Raw genomic sequence first — 11,180 nt, forward strand, 5'->3', positions numbered from 1 at the left:
TTTATTGCAAATGAGCTGTGACATACCATTAAAAACACGCTACGGAACTTTGGCAACTACAAAGTATTTTTTTTTACCTCTTGCTTTGGGCTGGATGTGTCAATGTGTAGTTCATACATACTTAATATATGAGCAGAATTACTCTCTTACCACAATTAGCCATGAAATCCCTAGTTTAAAAGAGATATTTTTCTGGAAGATGTGCTATGCCATTTTCCCTAAGATTTTCCCCTCGTGGGCCAGCCCTGTAGCAATTCGAGGTGGAGTCAATGAGCTTCAGCCCCTTCGCCTTTTGAGTGACAGGCAGTCTCACCTCTCACGGGTCTCAGCAGCAGCCTAGCAGCATCATTCAGACAGAAGCCTGGACACAGACACGACACTGCAAACAGGTGGGTCTCATTCTTATTATTCATTTTACAGTACCTTGCCGTATTCTGATATTATACTGTTAGTTACCAACGTTTTGTCATTAATAGCACTCATAGATGCATATGATTAATTTCCATTTAATTTCCATAACCCATTTAGTTGTAATAGTAGTAGTAGTAATATTAATAATAGTAATAATGGTTTTGAACAGTATGGCTGTTATTATTGATCACAAAGTAACAACTCATACTCTTTAAAACAAGCGCCTAGCTTTACTTTAAAATAGATGTATAGAGCCTACAGTTTATTCCCACAAAAAGGCTTTAAATATTTGAGAATTCAGGATATTTGATATTTCAGGAGGTAATATGTATAATTAATTGTGGTTTTCAAGGAAGAGCTTGTATTTGTATCACTGAGAAATGTTTGGCTGACTTCCCCTTAATGGAGGAGATAAGCTCATTAAATATCATTAATATGTTGTGTTGCGATGCTATCACTTCATACATAGTGTGGCTGGCTTTTTGATAATCCAGGGATGGAGTATGGCTATAAGCCTGAGGGTAAATATAGACATATAAATCTCACCTGCACCTGAGGTGACTACAGATGTAGGAATTTAATTTCATCACTCTTTTGTTGCTGAGAATTTTCCTGCACAGCAGAAAACGCAAACTTGTACTGTTTTTAAAAGGCTTTTAAAGTTTGTAATTTCCACTTTGAAATTTCAGACTTGATTTGCCCTAACAAAAAATGTATCAACCCCTATAAAATGGCCATTAATTATAATCCAGACAATAATTCACATTTCCTGTTGCTACATGATTATTTTCCTGCTGTAGCAAACTGTCTTAAAATTAAGATCCTGCATCTGTCGATTACATGGGAGCATTTGTAATTAGACATGATAACGGACAGAACTGCATAACCTCAATGACAATGACAGTTCCGATCAGTTTGCCATTATGCATCGTAAAAAATCTGGAGTCATCTTAACAGGTGTGGTGTCTGGAGACATTCATGTAAATGACATACAGTAAACATGAATTTTCATAATGTGGTTCACTGGTTCTCAAAGATAGAGCTCTCTAAATTGGCTGGAGTTTAAATTAGTATGTTGTCATGAAGTCAGTGTTTTGAGCTTAAGGCTGAAAGTGATATGGCTCTGGAGGATAAGGCTGTGAAGGAGGCTCCTGTAGCAGATGCATAGTGGATGTGCCAGACAGTGAAAAGCTGATTACTCTTCGCCCTAGTAAGCAGAACTCTGCTCAGGTCAACTGCATAACCATTGTAGTGTCAGCTAGTAAATATGTCAGGTGAGAGAGAACAGAATGCCCTACAACTTTAAGATAATTTCCTTAATTTTAAAGCTTAAAAGGTGAAGTTGCAATTTTTTGGTATATATTTTTTTTAATCCAAGTTCCATGTTTTAGTAACATGAAACTCTCATACTGTGATCAATTCCCATAAAGTCACATTATGCCAGGCCAAAGCTGGCATAATGACAGTCAACCTTTCTTTCAACTGATCTGACAGCAGTCCTCAAAAGAAACTTGGGCAACAGCAGATTCACATACATTTACTTTATTGTCCTATTTCTGCTGGTAATACCTGACATCTATGACATTGTTATAAAAATTGCCATTTTTAGTACAGACTTGAAAGACTTCAACACATTTTGTAATTCTTTGGTTTACTAAATGGTAGACCATCTAAGCCTAGTGGTGTATGTTTTTTGAAGGGGCTCAAATAACATGCCTCTAATTGCAAAGTCATTAACATTATTTTTCAGATTGTGAGACTGAAACCAAAGGCAGTGAAAGGAGAAAAATAAAATATTAAAAGGTGTGAAGTTCAAGTTACGGAATTATACCCCATCACTATGGAAACAGAGCCCATGGTCAGCCCCCGATCTCCTAAGAGTCCAGTCTCCCAGGAGGATTGTGGTCTCTGGGTGGAGGTTGGCTGTAAACCGGCAGAGGACACAGATACGGCCAAAGACAACTCCTCCCTGACTTCTGGGGAAAAGCCCTGTGAGGCCTGGCAGGCTGTCATACCACCTCCCCCTTTGGTCAGCGCAGGCCACCCCGATTGGAGGGAGGATGACCACGTCTTCATCCTTCCCCCACCATGCAAAGACCCCTCTTGTCCAGAAGAGGGCAGCACTATGGAGCCCAATGTAAAAGTCTCAGTTGGGGCCATAAGCGTCACAGAGGCTAAAGAAAATCCCAGGAGCTTAGATGGAGTCCAATCTGAGCAGCCTAGCAGCCCTCCAGTCATGGACAAGGCTACAGTAACAGTGGAAGAGGAGCAGCTGACTGAACTGAAGAAGGGAGGATCTGTGGATATCACAGTGCTGACTGAAAGACCTGGCTCTGCCACGCCACCACCAACAGACGAATATAAAGCAGTGGGTGCCAGTAGCCCTGAGCAGCCTCATCCGAATATGGAAGCCAGCATTCTGAAAGAGACAGATCCTGTCCCATCATCACAGACAAGGGAGTCTGAGCCAGGGCACTGCCTTGACAGCAATAGTCATCCAACCCATGAAGGGACCATCATAGAGCCAGAACATACAGACGAGAGTAACAATGATGTTGAGGACATGGTTGATGGTAGATCACTAGACTATGACATGACCAAAGACGAGTGGGTCAGGAGAGACAGTGCTAGCAGTGACGTCCAGTGCCTCCAGCCTCACCTATCTATTTCAAGAGGCTTATCCAGAGAACAAGTATCAGTGCCCTCGCCTCAGTCACCTGCCTCTGAGCAGCAGGAGCAGCAAGAGGCTGGCAGCCTGACAGTAGCTGAAGACATCCAGCAGGGGGAGCAGCTGCTGCATCGCCTGCATCTGGTGCAACAGAGACAGGACGGACAACAGGTGCCACAGGAGCCTCCACCCTCACACCAGGAAACCATGAAGACAACCAGTCAGGATACAGGCTACCAGGAGGTAGAGAGAATCGAGTGTAGGAAGGAAGAGGAAGAAGAAGAGGAAGGAGGGAGTGAGGGAAGCGGTGAAGAGAGAGAGCAGGGAGAGAGAGTACAGACTGTCGAGGTGGAAGAGAGGGCAGTGGTAAGTGAGGAAGTCACAGAGATTTCAGAGAAAGAAGATTTTGAAACAGTGGCAGGAGAGAAAGTGGAGGAGGTCCAGTCTCATCCTTCTGCCCAGCTCAGTGTCCAACCTATGGTCAGGATTGAGATGGAATGCAGTGACGATGACCAGAGTGACAGCGGGGTGTCCACTGACTTCTCCCCTGTCAGCACACACGAGATCCACACGACCACATCCCCCATCATAGACAACAAGGCTCCCACACCCCAGAAGGAGATTCCCATCGAGAGGGAGATCCGGCGTTCTGCCGAGAGGGAGCAGAGCCTGCGGCGGTCCAGGTGCATGTCAAACACCCAGGAAGGTCAGGAGGTGGTAGACATCCCCCTGATGAAGACTCCCCTTCTGGCTAAGACACTGTCCTCTAAGGCAGGGCCGGGGCAGGGCGCTGACTGGCAGTTCTCAGAGAAGAAGATGCAGAAGGAGATCAGCCAGGAGATCCAGAGGGAGCTTGTCCTGGTGAACATGGGGAAGATCCCTGGAGTCTACAGCAAGGGAACAGTACGCCAGATGAGGGAGAGGAAGCTGCTGTTTGAAGCCTTCCAACAAGGCATTGCAGAAGGACCCACCAGGCACAGGAGACCCCCCACCACAGCAGGCCTGGGGATGAGAGGTCATGTCTACCCCTCTGTGCTGGAAAGGACACGTAGCATGGAGCTTGTCTCTTTCAAAGGCTGTCCTCTCTCAAGAGCCCACTCCCACCAGATGTTTGACTTCAAGGGCCAAAAGGAGGCTAACTCAGGCCAAAACCCAAGTGCAGAGAACCAACCTGCCGGTAAAGGAGCAGCGAGGAAGGTGGTTATTCTGGAAAGTGATGACACAATCATAGCCCACTATCCGAACCGAGACAAAGGAGCTCAGCGCCTGTACAGAAGCCTAGACTGCCTAAGTATAGGAGGCACTGTCTCTACAGAGGAGGAGGCTACGGATGAGGTGAGGGGAGAACAGCCAGGGGATGAGGACGACATCCTCAGGGAGAACCCCTTCTTTAAGCTGCGTCCCTCACTGGCCATGAAGCCGGAGGTGGAGAAGGACATCCGGGAAGCCAGGGAGAGGGAGGAGGAGCTGCGCAGGCAGAGGTGTAGTCTGTACGGAGAGGCAGGAGTCAGTGGAGGCAGGCCAGACGGCACAGAGGACCCCAGCCCAGACCCACCTACCACACTCATTCCCTCATCCACCTCCTCTTTCACAGCATCAGGTCAGTGGACATGTCCTGTATTACATGTAGAATTCCTTTGTGTTTGAATTGGGGCAAATTGAGGGGGAGAGTCACATGTTAGAATTTTTGCAGAAAGTATTTGTTTGTACCATCATGATATGGTGTTGCGTCAACGTATGATAAACGCACCTAGCTGAAGGCAAGTGGATAAGCCAGTTATAGCCTCATTCATTCCACAGCACACATTCATCTCAGCACAAGCACTTTAATGTCTGCCTATTTGCATTAGCATCAGATAATGTTATTATGGGCGCAGTATTCGTCAACTTAGTGTCACCCCTGTCACCAGTGGTTAGGGCAAGATCACTCTGGCTGAACACTTATCTGAATCAGCAGCACATGCCACAGGGGAACTTGTAACCAAAGTTACCACAGCCGTACAATGGCCAGAAAGAATAGATCAAGGGTGTTCTGGGCATCTGCATGTTTGAGATGGCAGATATGTCTTGGGGGGCAGCAAGGGGTTAGGGTTCTGTGAGCACAGTGCAGTCACAGCTTATTCCTGTCATGTAATGTAGAATCATATGAGTGTGTATATTCTAGATTGATACACTTGTGGACATGGGGATGTTTATATATATATATATATATGGCTATGACCTGTGACCATTGATATTAGGGGTCTGGGGGGACAGACGGAAGAAGATAATTTCCTTGACTTCTAGCATGATTCAAGTAAAATGAACTAGTTCCAAAAATAGCCATCGGAGGAATTACAATATGAATTATTGTAACTGCAATGGATACATTTTTAAATGGTACAGAGTCTAGAAGGAGTTTGTATTTTTACTTAGCAGTGTTTTGGAGCCTGCTTGATCAGTCTGTAAATCCTTTCCTTATCCCATTTCATTATTCCTTATCCTGCCTCTCTGCAGTTGATGGCCGACAATCCAAGGGGAAGTTGGATCGGACCTGGCCTCCTCCCAATCCTAAGAGTGCAAGGGTGAACCCTGGACAAACACAGGTACAGCTCTGCTTTCCTAGAAGTATCCTCCCTGTGACAGGAACACAACATGTCATTCACTCACAAGCTTTGATTGCAATTATACTGTATGTCTGTCTCTGCTGGCAATGTAACAGTAGGGGTTCTGTTTAGAATCAGTGTATTTTGCTGGCAAAGCTGACCTCAACATTTATTTTCAGAAATAACTGCGCTATAATATTTGACATCTGACAAGGGATGTGGTTATATTCAAGTTCTGTGTGTGGCTAAATGGAGATTGACTGAAATGTAAGAAAACCTAAACTGCTAATCAGACTAGCTAAATCCATTTCCTGTGTCCTGCATTATCTCTCCAGGAGCCCAAGGTTTACAAGGCAGGCGGCCAGAAAACTCCTCTGTGGCAGCGTTGGGAGGCAGGTATGGTGAACGGGCCACTGCCACGGGAACAGGACTGATACTGGAGGTCACCAATACCAGGACTTCTATAACATTAGCGTTTCAAATGTATAACTAAGGAACTAGGATGGTAGAACTGCATAATTCACTACTTTTATTTTTCACCTTTATTTCACTACGATGGCAGAAACTTGAAATAGTATTAGCTTGAACATTTCATGCTTTGTAAGACTAAAATCTGTTTTGTATATAATATTACAATTTCATTACAAATATTCACAATGTACAAAAGACGTCCTCTCTCATTTAACTGCTCTGCTTGTAAAGGTTTAACTACTGTTCAGTGTTCGATTAAAATGACAAATGTAATCCACAATTCAGAGAAATGTCATTATCAAGGATTGCATAAATGTGAAGGTAATCAAAACTACTATAAATGTTTCAATAAACGTACAAATGCCGTAATCATATCTCAGTCCGTACAAATCTCAGTTTTGTCCCATCAGGCTCTGCTTATCAGTATTGTACAGTATGTTAATACAATCCAGTAAGGAGAAATGAAGTGCATTAAATATCCTTTTCAAATCAACTCTGTCTAATTTATCTTGCTACAGGGAAGTTCCTGTCCTTCATGTTATAGTCACGTGGACAGTGAACAAACAAGGACCTACAGTAATTGGCATTTACATTTTTTATGTTATGTGCTTGAACCCAGATGCATTTTGAAAGCCAGATGACTATTATCCTGGGTGCAAACATGTTTGACTCAGCAAGCATAGTTAGCTGACCATAACCCACCCAGTGTACATGAGCTCGGGCCTCTGTGGCTAAAGCTAAGGTTTCACTGGGGGTCTCTCTATCTGCCATAAGTCACAAGTTTGAAGTGAGACAGACAGCTTTCTGGCCTCTCAATGATTGGCCGGGATCAGCCCTTCCCATCTCAGATACTGTACCACTGACAATTCATTATGAACATTATTGTCCTTAATGACATGGAGTAACCAAAGTTCAGTCCATCCACATATAAAACACTGTCATGATGTGACTCAGATGAATAGTGGAAACAGGGTTCTGTTTTAACACCAGAAATGTTTGAGTCGAGGGTTCACTACTTTCCTGTTGGCAGGTAACATAGAATGACAAAACAGAACAGTCTGTATTGTTCAATACTATGAGTCTTATCATCAGCAGATTCATTTAGGCCAAAGTCTAGAACTACAATAACTTTCACATTTATATTATTTTGAAGTTATATCTTAAAAATGTAGAAGAAAGAACCCAGGAGACTACCTGCTATTTCTGAGTTTCAATTTAGAAAGCAATAGCAATGTTTGAAGGATCAAAGGCTAGCAGCACCTTCTTATGGCACTGGAAGCCCTGGGTGTAAGTTCTTAAACACTGTAAAATGCCACTGTAATCTAGTAATGTGCAGTGTCTTTATTAATGCAGATACACATTTGATACATACTGTAGCTAGGTCATGTGTTTACCAAACATATATTAGTCTCAAAAAGCTGATCATTAATACAGGAGGACTTTCTCCTACTAGGACTTTCTCTGGTCTGTGATCAGTGGAGAGTGTCTAATCTGTGAGGTCACAGACATGACCACTGAGTTTAGCCTTGTTTAGCACCATCTGTCAGTCCCACTGCCAGGGCGGAAGGACTCCAGTCACAGTGTTAATTGTCTGACTGTTATCACCATTCAGCGTAGGCCAAAGCCTGGGCATAGCCTACAGTAGATGGGACAACGGTTAAAAACGACCCTCTAAAGATCCCAGATATAGATGTGTGAGCTTGATTTGTTTGAGAACATTTTCTGTACTCTAATGCCAAAGTTGATAGAATCTGTAAAAGAAAAATGATACCCTTACACACACACACAAACAGCACACCTACAGTATGTCAATCCTCACTCCTCACTTTATTTGCAGGACACAATGATCCTCCCACAAAGCCTAAAGCTGAGTGGCTGCTGCATCTCTACATTATGTCAGAGTGCTGCTGCTGCTGTTGATGGTGCTGGTGTGGCGATGGAGTCTGTGGAGGTGGGGTTGGCGAGTCTTAGGCTGCTCTGCCTTTCTGCCAACAAACCAGGCTAGGTGGAGGAGCAGGAAGGTGACCCCCCCTCTCAGGCTCAGCAGCAACAGCTGCAGCAGGAGGAAGGCCCTGAACATTTCCCACCCAGTATAGCTCAGGAAAAGAAGCCTGAACTCCAGAGAGGACCACAGCAGGAGGGAGTTGAGCAGGACAGCCAGGGCCTCAAAGCCACAGAAGACCCGCAGCCACAAAACGTTACCCCCGGGGGATGTTCTGGGGAAGGGGCGGCGTGCGGCTGAACACAGGTGCCACAAGTCCATGCAGGATTTAGCTATGATGGTCAACAGGCACCAGAGGGCACACTGGGGGTAGATGCCTGAGAAGAACATGACGTGGCAGTAGGAGATGAGGAGCTCCAGGTAGCTCCAGGTCTGGGTGTCACACGGTGGTCTGTTAGTCTGCTCTGTGATCTGTCTAAGGACAGGAGACTGATGTTCCTGGTGGGCGCTGCCAGGGGGCATCCTCATCCTCCTCAGGCGGGGCAATAGTGTGGCGGACAGTAGCTTGATGCCCAGGTGGGTGGCCAGCTGCACAGACAGGTGGAAGCGCACCATGGTGAGGTCATTCAGGACCAGAGCCCTGTAGAAGTGGACAGAAAAGTGGTTGAAGAGGCAGGAGAGGATAACCTCAGGGAGCAGGGGCTGTTGCCTTGGTGACTGTTGCCCTGGCGGCTCGGGATCAGGGCTGAGGCCTTGGGACAGTTGGAATGCAAAAAAGTCCATCCCTGCCATGGCAACCGTGAGGGCGATTTTGGGGAGGTAGACAAGGATGTTGTGAAAGAGGAAACTGAGCTCTTCTCTCAGGAGGAAGTCCCCCACTAGTCCATCTAGGTGTAAATACATCAGGATCAGGACGGAGGAGAGGCAGAGGGTGCAGGTTAGGAAGGCAACGGAGTGTTGCAGTCTCTTAAAGCTCATCTTTCCAAAAGGGTGGGCATCGATCTGGGGCTGTGGTGGTGCTGTGCCCTGTGCCACCCTGGGCACAGCTGCTGCTGTTGATGAGTGACTGTGTGACGGATGAGTGACCACAGTCCCCCAGTCCTTCTGCAGGGCTTTGCTATTCTCCCCCCAGCCCTGCAGGAACAGCTCTGACCACACCACACTGGAGAGGGTGAAAAAGACCAGGTTGTTCCCCAGCCAGAGGGGGTAGAAGGAGAGAAACATGGACAAGGTGGATTTCAGGAGGAGAGCACTGATGAGCGAACCCTCAAACCCAAAGTAGAGGGCCACCGCCTCCCCGAAATAAGCCCTGATATCTTCCAGCAGCTGCCAATGCTCTCTCTGGCTAAAGGGTTTGAGGCCACACCAGCCAGCACACCACCTCCCCTGGAGGCTCTGAAGCAGTGGGGCTTCATGTAGGGGGTAGATGCTAGTTAGGACTCTTAAGTGGGACAGACTGGCCATCACTGGTTCTCCTGGGAGGAGGGGAATCCGCTGGAGCACCTGAATTTCCTCCCCCTCCCCAACTCTTAGCCTGTCTAGGATCCTCTGCACCAGGGTCACACACTCAGCCGATGACAGCATCCCATACACCCCCTCCGTGGAGCGCGTTCCACCCAGGTCTCCCACCTCCCGTGCCTGACCTCCTATAGGGCAGCAGGGCTTGTGTCTGAACAGAAGGTCCTCGTCAGCCTCCAGGAGCAGCCGCTCTGGGGTAGCCCCCACCACCATGATGGCACCCCCGGCCCTGGTCCGGCTGATCACTCTGGCCAAAAGGTCTAGTCCCCCCAGGGGCTCAGGTGTAAGGATCTTCCCCAGGAGCCAGTCCACAGTGTCAGCCTCCACCTCAGGGTGGAACTCCAGCAGAATCAGAGGGGTGATCTCATTGAGGTGCTGCACGGGGAGCCTGAAGGCTGCCATGGTGACGTTGGTGAGTTCTTTCCTCCATGTGTTCCCTCCTAAAAACATGCTGTCCCAGAGGGCGGTCATGGCTCCTTCTTCCTGGTGTTGACAGGGGGTTCTGCGTAGTGTTCGCCAGCCCCCTGCTTCCTCTCTTCTCTTCACAGGGTACAGGGACAGGGTTTCGATGGACAAGATTGTCTCAGCACACAGTGCCACAGGGATGTATGATGACACTAGCTGTAGCTGTGAGAATGTCTGACAGTGGGGCAGCACAGTGCGGTTGCATTGTGACCTCAGCATAATGTCATAGAAGAATGGTTGTCACTAGTTAGCACAGCGACAAAGTCAACATTAGCTTTTTGGTCTTAATTTAAGGTTAGGATTAGGCATAAGGTTAGCAATGTGGTTAGGGATAAGGTTAGGTAAAAAAAAAGATTTTAAGAAGATAAATTGTAGAATTAGGTGGGGTTTAGCCATAATTCTGACTGTGTGGCTGTGGTAACTAGTGACAACCTAGAAGAATGTCCTGTTTTCTCATACACTGAGCTATAATGAAATTAGCATTCATCTAATTCTGGGCACTGAGGTGATGGCATTGAGACTGCTGGAAAATATTTTGCATACCTTTTTATAAAACTTTTTTTTTAAGTCTACACCCTCAGTCTTCACATTTTATTGTGTTACAAAGTGGGATTGTTATAGATTTAATTGTATTTTTTTCCCAACAATCTACACCAAATACTCTTATGTCAAAGTGGAAGAAAATGTAAAAAATACAAAATACAAAATGAAACACTAATATACCTTGATTAGATAAGTATTCAACCCTCTGATTCAATACATGTTAGAAACACCTTTGGCAGTGATTACAGATGTGAGTCTTCTTGGGTAAGTCTCATAAGAGCTTTGCACACCTGTATTGTGCAATATTGGCCCATTATTCTTTTCAAAGATTTTCAAGCTCTGTCAAGGTGTAGGGAATCAAGGCTGGACAGCCATTTTCAAGTCTTAGATTTTCAAGCAGATTTATGTCAAAACTGTAACTTGGCCGCTCAGGAACATTGACTGTCTTCTTGGTAAGTAACTCCAGTGTAGATTTGGCTTTATGTTGTAGGTTATTGTCCTGCTGAAAGGTCAATTGCTGTGGTTTTCCTCTAGGATTTTGGCTATGAGATTAGCTCTATCCCATTTCTTTTCATCC

General features: G+C 45.9%; 2 protein-coding genes across 2 annotated transcripts; one reads left to right on the forward strand and one right to left on the reverse strand.

Moving 5' to 3' along the window:
- The first annotated feature begins 40 nt into the window (after window positions 1-40).
- Window positions 41-6,628, forward strand: LOC115170535 (uncharacterized). The gene is made up of 4 exons (XM_029726760.1): window positions 41-389; window positions 2,162-4,679; window positions 5,576-5,664; window positions 6,000-6,628. Exons 2-4 carry the CDS (start codon window positions 2,252-2,254, stop codon window positions 6,096-6,098), a joined length of 2,616 nt encoding a protein of 871 aa, XP_029582620.1. The 5' UTR covers window positions 41-389; window positions 2,162-2,251; the 3' UTR covers window positions 6,099-6,628.
- Window positions 6,629-8,026: 1,398 nt separating this feature from the next.
- Window positions 8,027-10,279, reverse strand: LOC115170682 (anoctamin-10-like). Its single transcript, XM_029726928.1, has one exon. It carries the CDS (start codon window positions 10,277-10,279, stop codon window positions 8,027-8,029), a length of 2,253 nt encoding a protein of 750 aa, XP_029582788.1.
- Window positions 10,280-11,180: the final 901 nt, after the last annotated feature.

This window comes from Salmo trutta, chromosome 32, assembly GCF_901001165.1.
Source record: "Salmo trutta chromosome 32, fSalTru1.1, whole genome shotgun sequence".
Classification (NCBI taxonomy): Eukaryota; Metazoa; Chordata; class Actinopteri; order Salmoniformes; family Salmonidae; genus Salmo; species Salmo trutta.

Coding starts and splice junctions, on each gene's coding strand:
- LOC115170535 (XM_029726760.1), top strand. CDS start 2,252: ATGGAAACAGAGCCCATGGTCAGCCCCCGATCTCCTAAGAGTCCAGTC. Junction 4,680..5,575: donor CTCCTCTTTCACAGCATCAG/GTCAGTGGACAT, acceptor GCCTCTCTGCAG/TTGATGGCCGACAATCCAAG. Junction 5,665..5,999: donor TGAACCCTGGACAAACACAG/GTACAGCTCTGC, acceptor TTATCTCTCCAG/GAGCCCAAGGTTTACAAGGC.
- LOC115170682 (XM_029726928.1), bottom strand. CDS start 10,279: ATGCTGAGGTCACAATGCAACCGCACTGTGCTGCCCCACTGTCAGACA.